The sequence below is a fragment of the Polypterus senegalus genome, chromosome 7 (assembly GCF_016835505.1).
Source record: "Polypterus senegalus isolate Bchr_013 chromosome 7, ASM1683550v1, whole genome shotgun sequence".
Lineage (NCBI taxonomy): Eukaryota > Metazoa > Chordata > Cladistia > Polypteriformes > Polypteridae > Polypterus > Polypterus senegalus.
This window is the reverse complement of record NC_053160.1, coordinates 173,942,385-173,960,250: the sequence shown is the minus strand read 5'-3', so window position 1 is coordinate 173,960,250 and position 17,866 is coordinate 173,942,385. Positions and strand designations below refer to the sequence as shown.

Sequence of the window (17,866 nt, the reverse complement as noted above, 5' to 3'; positions counted from 1 at the left end):
CGGTGAAGGCGGGTGAACTAGTAATTGATTGTGTCTGAGAGTGTCATGTGATTGGGAAAATTGCATCGCAAAGGAAGGTGACTATGTCGAAAAGTGATGCCATCTGTTTTTGAAATACTTAATACATAGTTTAAAAAAGTGCAGAAACGTTTTGAACGTCCCTCGTATGTAACCTGCACACCCTTGTTTATGTTATATCTATTTTTTCATGAACTTTAATTTTGTAAACTTAACTTTTTTGTTATTTTAATCATATAAGTATTTTTTGGTTCTGCTTAGAGGCAGTTTGCAATTAATAACTGCTTTCCTAATTTTTCTTTTTGTTACAATTAAGGCTAACACTTTCGTTTAGGTTCTGCAAAAATGCTTCTATATCTCATTTATTGTTATGTAACGACACCTTAACAATGGCTCCTTTTGGTCTTTGTAACACTTATAAAACATCAGTAGATCAATTATTCTTCTCTGTGCAGTGTGGAGTATTGACATGCTGGTAAAATGACTTGTTAATAGGAGGGATTCATTCTGAATAAGTAATATCAAGAGAAATGTGCCTCGGTTAAGGCCCCTCGGACCACTCCAAAGTGATGTTTTGTTAGTAGGTGACATTGCAGAGGTAAATAAGCACTTTACTGATACCTTGTATGTGTTACGGTCTTGCTACATTAGAGTAAGTAAGTAATAGATGAATTTTTGGGGCGGCACGGTGGAGCAGTGGGTAGCGCTGCTGCCTCACAGTTAGACCTAGGTTCGGTTCCCGGGTCTTCCCTGCGTGGAGTTTGCATGTTCTCCCCGTGTCTGCGTGGGTTTCCTCCGGGTTCTCCGGTTTCCTCCCACAGTCCAAAGACATGCAGATTAGGTGCATTGGCGATTCTAAATTGTCCCTAGTGTGTGTGTGTGTGTGCTTGGTGTGTGTGTGCACCCTGTGTTGGCTGGGATTGGCTCCAGCAGATCCCCGTGACCCTGTAGTTGGGATATAGCGGGTTGGATGATGGATGAATGGATGAATTATTGCAGTACCTAAGCTAAGGTGTTGCTCAAATGTGCTTTTCACTTTTTCAGTTTTTGCTTATTGTTTTGATGAGTAGACATGTCTTCTAATTATACTGTTGTTTTCTCACTACTGTTCTGAATACACAACTTATATACTTTACCGTTATTTAATTTCTCTTTTGCACTTGGGAACCTAAGCAGTTGACATTTTTAACCTTAGAAGCGTTATATAGTCAAATATGTTTATACTCACAGTGCATAACAACTTATTACCCGCAGCACACCTGCTGACGTCAAGAATGCTCAAACACCGAAAAGCAACTGAAACTAAAATACAGAAACACAGTTTGAAAGTACCCAAAAAACACAAACAAAATAGAAGGAGAATTTCCTAAAGTTACCTCAGATCCCGATAAAAGGAAATTAGTTACTCAAAGTCATGACCCTGAGTCTTTGTGGTCTAGCATGTTAATGAGTAGTCTCTCCTGTGTCCTATTTTTAATCAGTGTGCTAATTACTGACTGATTGACTCATTCATTCATTTTGCTTATTTTTTTAGGTCAGGAATACAACTTTCTTAAAATGGAGCCAGGAGAGGTGAATTCTCTTGGAGAGCCCTATGACTTTGACAGCATTATGCATTACGCCAGGAACACCTTCTCAAGGTTGGAGTCTAAGGTTACATATCTCTGCCTATAATCTTTTTTTTTTATAAGCAGGACATGTATTTGAGTATTCATTCATTTTCAATAGAATGTGATTACAATCTTTTTTTTATCAAGAGTTAACCGAACGTCTACAAAAGAAGATGTCTGATGTAGTGGCTCAGTATTTAGCACCCACAGCTGTAGGTTTGAACCCTGCCCCAGTTATTCTGCACCTTTCTGTGCTTCTCTTTCTGTCATGTATCTGGTTTTTCTCCCATATTTCAACAAGGTAGATTTTTGGCTGGGTGAGCTCATGAGTAGCCTGAGGTTCCATCCTCTGTCTTGTCCAATGCAGCAGTTCTCTTATTAAGCAAGCCAAACCAAGGAGTGATTTGTGATTAATTTAGGCCACTTTCCAGAGATCTGTTTGAACACTTTGATGTTAAGGAATCTTCTTCTGTTGATCAGTGTCACAAAAAAAAAAAAATGAAATCCACTCAATAAAATGGAAAAATGGCCAAGACTTTTTATAGGTACAGGATATATAACCTTGTTCACTCAAGCAGGGTGATCAGACCTTATGGTGTGACACAGCCATGGTGAACATTGTGCCACGACCATAATGTCAGGCATAGGGCAGGAAGTGAAATGCCAGATCAGCATAGGACCAATTTAATTAAACTAAACAGTTCATCTTTGTGATGTGGGAGGAAGCCGGAGTCACCAGGCTAGAGTCAAATCAGGTTTCTTTGTGGTATGAGACAGCAGTGCAAAGCAGAGTACCACCATGTTACACCATAAAGGAAAGTTGTTTTTTTTGTGTTGATGAAAGGACTGTACTTTTTTTATAATAAGTAGTATAGTATTGAGTAATGTCATAAAATTATAGAAAAATAAATGTTTTTTTTTTTTTGGTATAGTTAAAAGTAGGGCAGCACGGTGGTGCAGTGGTAGTGCCGCTGCCTCGCGGTTAGGAGACTTGGGTTCGCTTCCCGGGTCCTCCCTGTGTTGAGTTTGCATGTTCTCCCCATGTCTGCGTGGGTTTCCTCTGGGTGTTCCAGTTTCCTCCCACAGTCCAAAATCATGCAGGTTAGGTGCATTGGTGATTACAAATTGTCCCTAGTGGGTGTGTGTATGTGGGCTGGCGCCGTGCCTGGGGTTTGTTTCCTGCCTTGTGCCCTGTATTGGCTGGGATTGGCTCCAGCAGACCTCAGTGACCCTGTAGTTAGGATATAGTGGGTTGGATAATGGATGGATGGAGTTAAAAGCATGAGCAGATATATTACACATTAAGAACAAAGTTTTCCAACTTTTGCTGCAAAACAAAAATGTATCATCTACCCATGCAAGGTTTTGATTTACATGCTCACATCTCTGGTCCATAGTTCTTGAGGCTGATCCTCCAATTAGCTGTGAAGCACCCAGTCTCACTGAGATTGTGCAGCTGGTGAACCAGCTGAGGGTAAGGAAGGCTGCAGGAATCTGGGGTGAACTTCTCCAGTCTGGTGGTAAGGCTGTCCTCCTGGCATTGCAAAGGTTGAGAGTCATCCCAACTGACTGGAAAATGGGACTTTTCTGGAAAGGGAAGGGTGACATTGGTTCCTGGTAAGGTCCTTACTAGGGTCATCCTTAATAGGATCTGTGACCTCTTGCTCACCTACCAGCGATAGACTGGTTTTATGTCGAAGAAGTCTACCATCGACCACATTCTGGTACTGAGGGTTCTCATCGAGCGCAAATGCGAGTTTCTTTGCAAGTTCTTTGCATCCTTTGTTGATTTTCATAATGCATTCAGCTCAGATGATTGAACTGCCCTGTGGGACATCCTGAGACTTAACGGGATTCCTCCAAAGTTGGTGGATATCATGGCCAACCTGTACACTTATACTGTGAATGCTGTATAGAGTGGAGGCAGAACCTCTGCTTTTTTTCAAATTGATCCTAGGGTTCGTCAGCAGTGTGTTCTTGTCTCCTACTCTCCATGGACTGGGTGTTGGGCAGAGTTGTGGGGTCCAATAGCTGTGTGGCATCTGTTGGTGAAGAAAGATTCACTGATCTTGACTTTGCTGACAATGCTGTGATCTTCACTTAGTCAATGGAGGCTCTGATTGGGGCTCTCGAGAGACTGACTGAGGAGTCTGAGTGTCTAGGCTAGTGAGCGTCCTGATAAAAACTAAGATCCAGACCTTTGATGACCTCTTTGGCACAGCCATCAGCAGTGTGTCTGTCTGCAAAGGGAATGTTGACCTCATCAAAAGTTTTACTTACCTCCACAGTGATAGTCATGTCTCTGGGAACTCTTCCTATGTGGATCATGAGATCGCTGGAAAGGGGGGTTGTGGCGTCCCAAAAATCCTTTAAAAGGACGAAGGTCCAAGCCTTTAGAGTCCTGGTGCTTCCTGTCTTGCTGCATGGTTGCGAGACATGGATGCTATCCAGTGATCTGAGATGAAGACTGGACTCCTTCTGGACTATGGCTCTTCACAGAATCCTTAGGTACCACTGGTTTGACTTTGTGTCAAACAAGCGATTGTTCATGGAGACTCCAATGAGGCACATTACCTGCATTGTGAGGGAGTCTCAGTTACGGCACTATGGCTATGTTGTGCGATTCCCAGAGGGTAATCCATCTCACAGGTTCCTCAAGTGACTAGACCAGGCCAAGGGGACGCCGATGTAACACCTGGTTGGAGCAGATAGATGGTCATTTCCAGAGGGTGTGTCTGCCTGGGGGGATGTAAACTGGGATCCCCAGCTGTTTTATGGTGTGGTGGATGCGGCAACACGCTGTGCCAATGCATGCTCTTCAACCTGACCTGACCTGACATAATATGTGACAACAAACACTCTCAGCCTGCTACTTACTGTCATTTCAGTCATTAAAAGGCAATTTTCTATTTATGTTTTCTTCTTTACACTTCATGGCTTCAAGGAGAATAATTCTGTGGTTAAGTTTAATGTTAGTTTGCAGGCTCTTTTAACACCTCATGTATCTTTGTTTTTTTTTTTTTTGTATCCTAGGGGTGTGTTTCTGGATACCATTCTTCCTTCGCGTGATGAAAGCGGCACACGTCCTGCCATCGGCCAGAGAACAAGATTAAGTAAAGGAGACATTGCACAGGCAAGGAAGCTGTATAGATGTCCAGGTATTGCCATGTGAATGTGCAAAATAATAGCTGGCTAATAAATAAATAATAAATATGACTGAAGAGATAATGTGATTTACAAATACTGTTCAGCAATTGCAGTTTTATAGCTGATTACGTGGTGACTCTAAATTGGCCCTGTTGTGCTGTGATCCAGTGCTAACAGAACAGAATCCTACCCCTTGCCACGCTGAACATCAATTAAGTGGATTTGAAAATGTTATTGTACAAAAAGATACTCCACTTAACATTACACATAAGAATGAAAAGTGTAATAGTTTTAAAATAATGGGATTGGTTAAATTAACAAAGTAGAACAAAATAGTCCTGCTAGAAATTATCTTGTAATACTGGATGTCTGTTTCAGGATGAAAATTTTGTTTTGTACAGCAAGAGCCTGACTACATAAAGAAGAATTTATGTCCAAAACTAAATGGAATAGGATAGAGGCTTAATTATATATAAAATTTGTTATAAGTTAATTACTAGCTGTAACACGTGAACTTATCATTCTTCATCTCTATTTGAATTATTTAAGACCTTGTGAAGTTAGGAACTGCGTTATTCTTGTGTAGAACATATACTGCATCCTTCATGATCGACCTTCCCTTCAGCACTTAGTAGCAAAGCATAGCAATGTGACAGTCATTTGCCTTCAGCTAATATTAGTCAGATTCTCCCCAGAAAAGAAAATGTCAAATGTTACCTTTGATTTCAGTTTCAGTCAGTTTGTCGTCACTCTAACGAGGTCTCATTAGTGTAGACTCCACAAGAAAGAACATTCAAGGTAAAAAAATAAATAAATAAATTGTGACCTTTTTGTCACCCATATGGAAAATGTACATATTTATTTATTATTCTACTGCTAATTGTGTATTACCTAGGAAGATGTGTAATTGAAAATACAAAATAAAATGTAAATGATTTGTAGAGTAAGTGCTCTATAAATGTACAGAAAACAGATAATCGTGAGTTTTATCAAGCAATGACTTCAGGTTTAATTTTTCATTAATTTATAAGTCTCTATTAACACACTTGAGTGAAGTCTTTCGAAAAAGCCGTGACTTCAAACAATAGAATAATCCAGATCCATACTGTTGGTTTGTCACACGGCCGATGTGTGCCCCAAGATTGGAACTCTGTGAGTGCAATGGTCCATATTTCTTATTTATGTATTGCTCATTTGTGGCTGTTTGTTACATTTTGTTTGTGGTATTCGTTCCGCCTGCGTGTTTTGTTATTTGAGGTGCGACGATGCAGGGGTTAGCACTGCTACCTCACAGTCCAGATTACATATTTGACTACAACAATTGGCTCCAGCAGACCCCCGTGACCCCGTGTTAGGATATAACGGGTTGGATAATGGATGGATGGATGGATGAATAATCAGTCAGGTATAGTTGGCACACTTTTCCCTAGTCCCCAGGGACACTTAAAAGACCATTGCCCCATTATAATCCACGCACAACTAATTCTGTTCCTTCTTCCCCTATGACTCCAATTCATTTTGCGGAGTTCGGTGAAGTTCAGAAACATTTCTGTGATGTTGCTGAACTCAAGGCGAAATGAGTCCAGCAGGGTTCGCTCATCACTAGTGATTATATTTGATGGCACAGCAGCAGATCACAGATTCCAAGTTCTGGGTTTAAATCCCTGCCCAGGAAGTGCCTGTTTGGATTTTGTACATTCTCATCATGTCTGATTGGTGTTTCCTCTGAGTATTCTGACATGCCTACTACAATCGGAGACATGCTGATTTGTGTTTTCTTTTCAATAAATTAGAATTATATATTTTAATACATTCATTTTTAACGTGGTGCCAGAGAATGACGATGTGCTGCATGTTAGTTAGACATGCCAGTAAGAATTTCACAAAACAATTCTACTTCTGCTACTACCCTATAAGTTAGGAGCTTGATTTCTTTCTTTTCCATCTCATGTAATGCACCCCTCTGCATTTTGATTCATTTATTTATTTCTTTTAACATGTAAGACAGAAGCTACGCAATCATTTGACCTCCTCTCCTGTTTGTTTTAGTTCTCTGGCTGTAACATCAAAAGCAAAAAGTCTCAGCATTTAATTACCCTCACAGAACTGAGGGCGCACCCAGTTTATAATGGGCTGCTGTACCATGTTCTCGAGAGCCACACACTTTACCTGATAAATTAGGATTAACAAAAAATGTACCCTTTTGAACACGAACAGACTGGTTCCCAACCATACCAAATGATTCCTAAGTCTTCTGGTCTCGCAATCATCCTGAAAGATTTGCAACACGTTCCAAAGAGTTCTCAGTCACACTCTGAGCATTTACACGTAAATGACAAGCAGCACTGTGTTTATCATCCTCAACAGTGTGAACCTTAACAGTGTTCGCTGAAACTCCACATGGATATTTTTGAGCACCCGAGCACCTTTTTGACCATAAAGTGTTCATCTAGTTGTTCCTTCACCACAAAGGTCAGAACCATTATTGAGCAGTTGCACACTTCTGAAGGAAGATTCGCTCAAAAGAGGCCCTAAATATTCTGTAATAACTATCGCTAGGATGACGCAATCTCAAAGAAACAACGTGCAATGTGCTCCTTGTTATATGGAGCTTCAAACAAGCCAGGATGCCCCGGCGTCGGAGCGATGAGGTAGGCACCAGACAGCCGACTCAGCGTTTAACCTCCGTCTGCAACTTCGGAGTGTTTACCACCCATATCCCTTCACTCAGTCACTCGACTTCTCATCAGGATGGTGGTGTACAGCATTGAGCAGCGCGTCTTCAAGGTGCCAAACTATTGGGTCACCAATTCATTTAAGCAACGTGGATGATTGTGAATTAATAGAGGGTTACTTCCAGCAAGATGGAGCAAGGAGCAGGGCAGAAATTGGCTCCTTCTTTGGTAACAGGGTCGTTTCAAAGGGGCTTTAACCACCATGGTCGCCGGATCTGACGCCACCAAACTTCTTCCTTTGGTGTATGCTCAATGGAAAAGTCTATCAGAACAAGCCTTGCACGGTGGAAGATTTGAAGGAAAACATCCAATGTGAAATTGCTGCTATTCTCTCCCAAGACACTTCCCGATACATTCAGGAACATGGAGCGCCGCGTCAAAATGTGTGTGGCAGACAACAGAAACCACTTCCAGCATCGCATGTAATGCAATCGATTACACATACGTCAAGGCATAGAGTGTATTTTTTTGGTTCAGATTGCTTCATCCTAACGGGGGTTACAACAGAATATTCGGGGCCTCTTTCAAGTGAATCTCCCTGTATAACCAGTTCACAAATTCCCGCAGTTTTGTTCGGTGTGACCCGTATCACTGCGTCTGAGTCCACTCCACAATGAATTAGTGCCATGGGCAGGTTTTATTTCTGCCTTGTATTCATTGTTGCTAAGACAGACTCCAGCCGTCGTACCTCAGGTCAGAGAGTGACAGAATAATCAGAGTTGTCTTCACAGGCAGCAGCACCATGTCTGTATAAAACCTCGAGCCGTGTTGTGAGGTGAAATGCTTTCTGTAATTTAACAGTAAAACACTTTTGTAAAGATTTAAGATTTTACATTAACTGCTTGTAGTAATGTGTTATACATGACTGGAACAAAAACCAAAAGACGGCAACCTACCAAAACTGAATTCAATCACACCTTCACAACTTCATGGCTAATTTTGAACCATGTTCATTGGCGTAGTGCATTTAACCTTTTCCAAAACAAAAAAAAAAATAAAATTTGTAAAAGTTGAAAGAAAATATTTTTTTAATCTTTCATTTTAAGAACAAAAAGTTCTTCCATATGCAATTTTCAAACGGACTTACACTGCAAGACCAAAGCTTTGATGTTCTTACTTCCAATATGTATTTGTTGTCTGCTGAAAAACTACAAGTCCTGGTTTGTTCTGTTATTTCACCTGAGAGTAGATAAACATAAAAGTTGTTATTTCTATGTCCGACTTAAGAAATAGTTTCCAGATTAAGTGTCATACTTTGTTTCCCTCGTGACCCTCTGCTTCTCGCTTCACAGAACTTGTCAGAATTAATAAATCAGTCTAGCAAGGCAGTTCTTCCTTAAGGATTATTTTTTGCCTTTGAATATAGGGACTTGTCACCTTTTTCTATGTTTGTGAAGAATTTCCCATCAGCCTTAATACGCAGAGATTAAGATGATTCTCTAATTGCCTTTTATTACCAGTAATTGGCAGACATTTTTCCTTCTCATTACATTTGAAGGTTTAGGTCCAGCTCAGGCAGGTCTAGGTCAAATATGTATCAGGTGTAATAACTTGTTGAGTTAAAGCTCTGCAGTTTCTAAGCGGTGATTTAATTGAAGCTGTCATTAAGTGAGGGGAAAATGGCAGCAGGTGATACACAGTGGGTGGGAAAAAATATTAATCAGTCTCCCGGGAGGTGGAAAAGTGATTGACAGTTTAAACTACAAGTGCCAGGCTGATCGCTCTTGTGAAAATGACATGTTAACTTGTAAATGCACTTCCGTGCCCATCAATGATTTTATTTTTGTGGTGTCGAACTCCGATCCTGGCGGGCCACACTGGCTATAGGGTTTTGTTCCAGTCACTTTCATAAACAGTTAACAATTAATATTGCAGACTTCTTCATCCTTCACTTTAATTGACTTGCTTCAAAAGATTTACAGCACTTGTTTCCTTTTCCCTAAACCAGAACCCAAACAATAATGAGACACAGCCAACAGATGACCAGTCTGGCCAAGTAAGGAACTACAAGTCCTAAACGATAAATTTTGGGTCGCCAAGCAAGTCGTCCGGTTTGAATCCAGGCAGGTGGAGAACAAAACAAGAGCTCCATGGCATGAAAAGGAAATCCAAATAAGCAAAATAGAGAGCCGGTTAGGGTGCTGAACGTCATGAGCATTCTGTAGTGCGCTCAGATCATAATGTGCTGCCTACTTTGGGCAGACTTGTGATTTATAGGCTGGGCACTGGAAGGGGCGGAGTTAGCTGCCCTCACTGCGTGTCTGCTCAGCACTGTAGAAGGAATGGAAGATGGCATAATTAGCGCCACCGGCCCCACTCATCCTAGAGTGGTATTAAATATGCCTAAGATGAGCCTGGAGGGTGATCCACTGACGCCCATGCATCACACCAGCTAAATTAAGGGTCTCATATATGTTTCTGATGGGTTATTATTTTTGTCTCCAACCACTTTCTTAAGTAATATTAAGTTATTTAATTCTATGGCTTGCTTTAGATGTAAGAATTAGAACAGTAACATTTCCAAATCTGTGGAATTGTGCTTTTTATTTTTTTATTTTGAGAGCAACAGCCAGATATTTTGGGATGACATATCTCAGATGTTCACTTTTCTCTTTTAAAATATTTTACTGACATGGATACTGTATGATGGACACACAGGTTCAAATGAAAAAAAAACAAAAAACAAGTTAGCTGATCATCTGCTGTCTCGTTTCGCACCCTGTTATTGTTTAATTGCTGATAAAGGAACAATGGAACAACTGTTCTGAATCTTAGGCTATGTCCACACTGCTACGTATTTTTAAGTGCAAACAATCTCCAGTAACAGCCACACTAGTGTTATCATATGTTTGGTGCAGAAACCAAAACAACCAAAAATACAAGTGTAGATGTTTGCCTACACTGGGCATGCATGCATCGGTGAACAAAGTCCTTGAACAGATACAAGAAGGCGCAAGGAAACGGGAAATTTTCAATTGACGTTCAATGAACATATAAACACATTACAAAATACATTTAATGATGAAATGTGTTGTACAGGATATGCAATTAATGATGGTAATCAATATTCATTCAATATTCATTTTATGTTTTTACGTGTTGTCCATTTCTCCGTACGTACTCATTCTGACAGCCTGTTGTGGAAATTCTGCATTGCTCGATGTAACATACTGTATCAAGAGCAGTTTTAGTTGGTTGCAGGATGTGTGCAGTACACTTGGCTTTTAAGTTGTCCCCACAGAAAAAAAAATCACAAACAGTGAGATTTGGGGATCTTGGAGGCCATGGAATGTTACCGTTGCGTGAAATGATGCACCTTCCAAACAGTCGTCGAATAGCTACCATCGTTTGTCGGGAAGTATGTGAAGTGGGTCCGTCCTGGGAACTTCTTCGAAATTACGCACCCATGTTGTAATCTCTTGAGCAGACGGGTCATGATCATGACGTCCTAATTGGTAATGACGACAAAATTCCCTTTGAGCAGCAGTCATGCTATCAACATTCTTAGAAAAGGCTTTCACGGCGAACGCTCGTAGCATACCTGCACACCACTCCACTGCTCCATTATAACTAATGACAAGGGGTTCTAAACGAGGTCGCATTGGTCTCAAACAACTGCTGATGCCCCAGGGTCACAACACCTAGTTCCAAAATTTCCTTACGCCACCCTGTAGTAACACCACTGGCCTTGTGCTTTATTGCATAACTGTAGCAACTATCAGCGCATGCTGCCAACTTCCTTCTCCTCCTCCTGCAGCACCTGGTATATTATTTGCCTTTTCTGTTCATATGTATGCTGCATTCAAAGAAATCATTCTCTCTCATTTGCACCTGTGTGTCCATCATACAGTATCCATTCCAATAAAGTATATTAAAAGGGAAACAGATTTCCATAGGCAGCCATTCTATCAGAAAGTGTGTTATCTCCATTCTCCATGAAAACATGAGATTAATAAATTTATCTCAGCTACCACTACAACCTACATGGGTTAGGTAAAATATTTTAGAAAAATAAAATTTTTTTGGATGGAGTATTCCTTTTTAGGCAAAAGGTTTGTTCTTTCAGCAATTGACTAGAATAAAAACCTGCAGCCAGTGTGGCTCTCTCTCTGTGAACTGATTTTGACATCCATAGCCTATTTGATTCAAAATCATTTTGTAAGCAAATGATTACATCAGTTTCTGGAATATATATATATTATGAGATGTACAGTATGCGTTCCATATAAATGCTGTATTGTAATGTGTTTATTGATTTTGTCATTTTTTATATAGCTTAGAAAATTGTATAATTTCAGCTGACAGTAAATTGGCAACCTAAAGAGCGTTGGCTTCTCTTTGTACCTACTGCTCCTCAGAGAAGCCCTCACTGTTAGTGACAAACATGAAAATAAAAAATCATGCAAAAATACATTCAATCAACTATATTTTAACATTTTTATAAATGAACTACAGTTAACATGTAAATGCATTTACAGAATGTTTACATTTAAGCTGTGTTTTACCTGGCTGCCAGTATCAATTAATTGCTTCAGGGTGCCAGCATGTTTTATGGATAATTGGTACACAAAATAATGCTTAATTAAAACAATTTTATTAATATATTAATATATATATTTATTAATATTTTATTATTGCAGGGGTCTGTGCTTCTTAAAATTTTTGACAGCCAAATGGTTGGCTTCTCTGCTGCTAGTTATTTAACCATTAAATTATGCTAAATATTTTATAGTGAAGATGCAAATTGTACAGTTATTTTCAATAACCAGTTCTTGAAAAAAGCAATGGTAACTGAAACAAGTATTATTAACTAAATAAAGGTTTCTTTATCAAGACTTTTCTCCATCCAGCTTTAACTTTTTAATAATACAATCAGATTTTTAGTGCAGTTGAGGTTTTTCGTTTTTTTTCTACGTTGCTGACAAGCTAAGCACTGAAGCAACCTCCTTCTTAAAATGGTGCACTAATGATTATACATCTGGGGGCTTGCAGACGGGTCAGATGTGTCCAACTAATCAAAGACTTGAGCCAATTAAAATAATTGCAAGCTTGGGTGGAATGAGGACCTGAAGGTCTGTTGGCCCCAAGTGCCTGGAATTTCCCAGCCGTGCTGTAAACTTTAGTCCTTATTTGACCTGTCGACAGGTGTGGAAATGTCTTGAGACCTCGGCTGACAGTCAAGCGACTCACCGCATCTCACCTCCTGTGTAGAGTTATCTAAAGGCTAGCAGCGTAAAGTCGAAACCTTAGGGACTTCAGATGAAAAGTGCACTTAATTCAAAGTCCAATACCTAAAAGGAAGATGAACATTAATGAATGGAAAAATAATGTCGTGAAGTGCTTACATTACGAAAGAGCTGAGTTGAAAATGTCGTTGAAAGGATTTAATTCTGGAGTGATTCTAGACTGAGGACAAATAAAGTTCTATCTATCTATCTATCTATCTATCTATCTATCTATCTATCTATCTATCTATCTATCTATCTATCTATCTATTTATCTATCTATCTATCATATAGTGCCTTTCATTATCTATCTATCTATCTATTATATAGTGCCCTTTATCTATCTATCTATCTATCTATCTATCTATCTATCTATCTATCTATCTATCTATCTATCTATCTATCTATCTATCTATCTATCTATCTATCTATCATATAGTGCCTTTCATTATCTATCTATCTATTATAGAGTGCCCTTCATTATCTATCTATCTATCTATCTATCTATCTATCTATCTATCTATCTAAGCGAATACTTCAGGTCACAGGCCTTATTCCAAACTGAACCGTGAATTGTATTTTGCAGCTTGTGGAGAAACGTTGCAGGAGTCTACTGGCAATTTCTCTTCCCCTGGATTTCCCAATGGATACCCGTCCTATACACACTGTGTCTGGAGAATATCTGTTACCCCTGGAGAAAAGGTAATCATATGTCTTCCTTTGAGATGACTACAGGTACTTATTAGGGAATAAAAAGTGCCTTCAAGTAGCTGTGTTGTCCAATTGAAAATCTGGTATTTGACGTTTAAGCTCCGTTTGCTCTTACTCAGTGGGGTGCATTTAGATGAAGATATTAGGGTACTTTTAAGGACGCTTAGCAAATTTGTTTAATTTTGATGAATAATGATTATCTAAACAACTTATCAAGTATAAAGTTTCTAAGTACAAAATTGCAGTTCCAGTGTGAGTGAGTGTTTCAGATAAATCAGGCTTTCTGTTCTGTCAAGCTTCATGCATTTCAGGTCAGCTGTGCCTTATCACCACAGGGAGCAGAGCTCAAAATATCGTTGCCGGCCTTTGTTCACCAATTAATCCTTTAGAGTGCATGTTTTACAGCTTCATACTGTGAACCGTCCTCCGCTAAAATATCTTATTGTGACATAACTTCACCTTCTACAGTTTGTATACATTGTGAGAATGCAACATTTTTTTGAAGGTCAAGCCTTTTTGCCATGTATAACAGTTACTACAGAATTCTTGTTTGTGATAAGGTGTAAGTATCTCCTTAGTAGTTTCTGTAACATTTGGGAGGTTATCTACTTCTGCTTCTTACCATGTATATACTTCAATAAAACAGAGGTGATTTAATCATAAGAACTAAATAAATATGTTGTTAGGTGGCATTGCCATCCTGGGTGTGTTCTACAGTATGTTGTCGATGTGCCATTTGCGCCTACTCCAGGTCTCTGCATGGGTTTTCCTGTACCATTTCCAAAGGTGTGCCAGTTAGGGTTAACTAGTGACTTCAAGCTGGCCCAGTGTAAGTGTGTGCAAGCATGGTTCCTGCAATAGACAGGTTCCTTTTCTAAAGCTGATTTCAGCCTCCTGCTTAGTGCTGCCAAGGTAGGCTTCATTCCCCACAACCCTAAGTTGGATTAACCAGGTTTGAGTTTGTTACATTTGTATGAAAATGCCCAAGCTCATGCAAACTTCATATACGTATTGTGGTTGTCTGAGAGAATAACAGGCACAAATGAAAAATAATTTTTGGAGTGCCAACCCAGCCAAACAAAAACAAACACTCGATGGCATAAAAGTATGCAAAACTATTCCAACGGGAATAAAGTGACTGATATTAATCAGGCTTTCTTGTCTGCTATCTGAAAACTCCAGGAGTTGTTTAGCTCTGGTCGTCCTGGAGAGAAGTGACACCTCCTTCTGGGTGTTCGAGTTCTTATAGTCCAGAGACCAAAAGGGGCGGGGCCATTGGGCAGTTTCTGTGTAATGTGGAGTAAGAAAAGGACAAGACAGTTAGTGGCAGTGCCCACTTTTGGCCTGGGTTGGTATCACATACTTGAGAAGAACTTGCAGGGTGATCATCTAATGCTCCAGGGACACCAAGCTTGAGACACCAACACCTCCACCACCCCTCCAGTTCTTGTGGTCGCTGGCACTCATGAGCCTTTTGTATGCCAGGGCTGATGTAACATTGTGCATTACATTGTGCTACTGGCCTCCACTAGCTAAGCTTGCGTAAAGGGAGGATATCACCAAAAAATCGATGGAAATGTCTCATAATGTGACAAGGATTTAAAAAGACCAAGCCTCCAGAGCAACACTGTTCCATAATCCACCTAAGCGGTCCATCAGTTTAGGGATGTTGCCACTTTTGATTTTCTTCTCTTAGTCTGACAACTTCCAGGATACTTGTCTTCTAGTGCAGTAGGAGAAAAGAACCTAATTCTGCCCAAATCACATTTCTTTCCGTAAGAAGCTGATGTGGCCATGGATTTTGGGTCTACACACACACATATAATAATAATAATAATAATAATAATATATTTTATTTATTTGTAGGCGCCTTTCTAAACATTGGTAAGGCGGACGAAGGGGACAGTCAAGTGGATGGAGGAAGAGGATCTAAGGGTGTGGGAGGGAATGACAACATGGAGGAGGTCAGACAGATATGGAGGGACAAGGTTGTGGATCGCCTTAGATATTAGTAGGAGAATTTTGAATTGAATTCAGAACTGAACTGGCAGCCAATGAAGCTGCTGCAAAACGGGAGTGATATGGTGAATAGAGGAGGTTCTAATAATGATGTAGGCAGCTGAATTCTGCACCAATTGAAGCTTATAAAGAGATTTGTGAGAAAGACCAAAGAAAAGGGAATTGCAATAATCCAGACGAGAAGTGACAAGGCTATGAACAAGAATAGCAGTGGTGTGGGGAGTGAGGGAAGGGTGAATACGATTAATGTTACGCAAGTGGAAATATGGCGACTGGGAGATGTTATTGATGTGGGACTGAAAGGATAAAGTACTGTCAAGGATGACACCCAGACTCTTAACTTGTGGGGAAGGAGAGACAGAGGAATTATCAAGAACAAATGAAAAATGATTAGTTTTGGATAATGTTGATTTTGTACCAATAAAAAAAACTTAAGTTTTGTCTCTATTTAATTTAAGAAAATTTGAAGAAAACCAGGATTTGATTTCTGCTATGCAATCAGTAAGTGAGGAGGGTGGAAAGGAAGCAGTAGGTTTGCTAGTGAGATAGAGCTGGGTGTCGTCAGCATAACAGTGGAAGCTAATGTTATATTTACGAAAGAAATCGCCAAGGGAAAGGAGGCAAATAATGTAAAGGAGGGGCACACCTGAAGTAACAGCGGTGGGTTGGGATGTGAAAGTTTTAAGCTGAACAAAGTGAGTGCGGCCTGAGAGGTAGGATCTGAACCAATCTAGAGGAGTGTGGGTAATGCCAATCGAAGATAATCTATTGAGAAGAGTAGTGTGACAAACAGTGTCAAAGGCTGCACTCAGATCAAGGAGGACAAGAATAGGAATTAAACCAGAATCAGCTGCCATAAGAAGGTCATTAGTAATTTTTATATATATAGTAATTTAGCAACCCCTGTCGGTGCCCATGTTGTCACACTGATATGGTAATTTGTGTTGCCGTAATAAATGTTTGTTTCTCCTATGCCATCAAGGCCTTATACAATCTTGCAGATGTTCTTCACCGCCTTGACTGTACCCCCCCCATTACACTTTACAACGATACAATTATAGGTAAGAGTCAACACGGGTGTCAGAGTTTTTAACAAACATGCAAATGTAGCCAGTCTCTGGGGAAATGGGTCAGGTGTGCTTGGAAAGAAATATTCCATAGTTTTAGATCTGCAAATATTAATAGGCGACTGTGGGAACATGAGCGTGTCAGACCCTGCAGCTGGCCATATTAAATAAACTTTCAAATGTGTGTTTTATCCAGCTTTGTGAATAACACAAGGACATGTGTATTTAGGTATTTTAACTTATACCAACAGTGTATTCATCTGTCTGTTTTAAAGAAAGCAAATGCTGATGGCTAACCATAACTACAGCTTAAGCTAAAAAAAATAAACACTTGTATGTTTTACATTGTTGCAGCTTGATTTGTTGTCTCCGTAAAAAAGGCAAATTCAACTGCCTTCAGAATGCTTTCTTGAAGTGAAATTTATGCTCCGTAAGTCCTCTTTGCAGTTAACAGCTTTACGATTGGCAACAGCCTAAAGGCACTAATTAGGTGGGCATGTCAATACTGGAACAACTGGGTCAATAAGCAGAGGTCTCGAAGTGCGGCTCTGATGAGGAACGGTAATCCTAATGTATAGTCCTCCTCCGTCAGGGCCATCGGATTCATGCAGTGGTTTAACAGGCAGGCAGGTCAATACACGAGCAACACAAGCACCAAGTTCTTACAAGTCCTTCTTGTGGCCATGGAAGCTTTTATTATTGTGGATAAAGGCAAGTTGTTTTTGCATAATAACACACATTCTCATTTTACTCTGGTTAATTATTTGCAGTCATTATTATTGGCTGGCATGGTGGCCCAGAGGTCAGTGCTGATGCTTCGGGAATCCAGCATCCTGGATATGAATCCTTTGTTTATTGTCTGTATGGAATTTGTATGTTCCCTTTTTTTCTGCATGGGTTTTCCTTTCACATTCCTAAAGATATAACTATCACATTATGGCCAAAGATATATGGATGCTGCTCTAAATTATTGAGTCAAGGTGTTTCCCTGTTAAAAGGTGTCAAACAATGGCAGTAGACTGAGTCATACAGAAGATGTGGTATTTTCACAGGATGCCACCTTTGCCACATGTCAATATGTAAAATCTGTGCTATGCTAGGTCAGCCCCAGTCAACTGGTAGTGCAAATCCTCAATTAGGATAAGGTGGTTGGTATATGATGGCAGACGGAGGAGCGTTTAGTGGCTCTTTAATGAGAGTTTTTCGGTGGAGAAACTGAGTAATTTATGCAGTTGTGTACCTTCATGTGGAAAGTATGCTGCATATCATATTTAAACAAAAATAAAACTTGCTGCACTCCCCCACAGTGATGTGAACCAAAGGCATATGCAGAA

The 17,866-nt window shown here is 39.9% G+C and overlaps 1 protein-coding gene across 4 annotated transcripts in view; it reads left to right on the top strand.

Moving 5' to 3' along the window:
- The window catches only part of tll1 (tolloid-like 1), a 322,342-nt gene that overhangs the window by 210,287 nt on the left and 94,189 nt on the right, over positions 1 to 17,866 (top strand). For all 4 annotated transcript variants that reach the window (XM_039759616.1, XM_039759617.1, XM_039759620.1 and 1 more), the window contains 3 exons: positions 1,553 to 1,658; positions 4,662 to 4,786; positions 13,322 to 13,437. In XM_039759616.1, the coding sequence (XP_039615550.1) occupies positions 1,553 to 1,658; positions 4,662 to 4,786; positions 13,322 to 13,437 (347 nt within the window). The remainder of the gene's footprint in view (positions 1 to 1,552; positions 1,659 to 4,661; positions 4,787 to 13,321; positions 13,438 to 17,866) is intronic.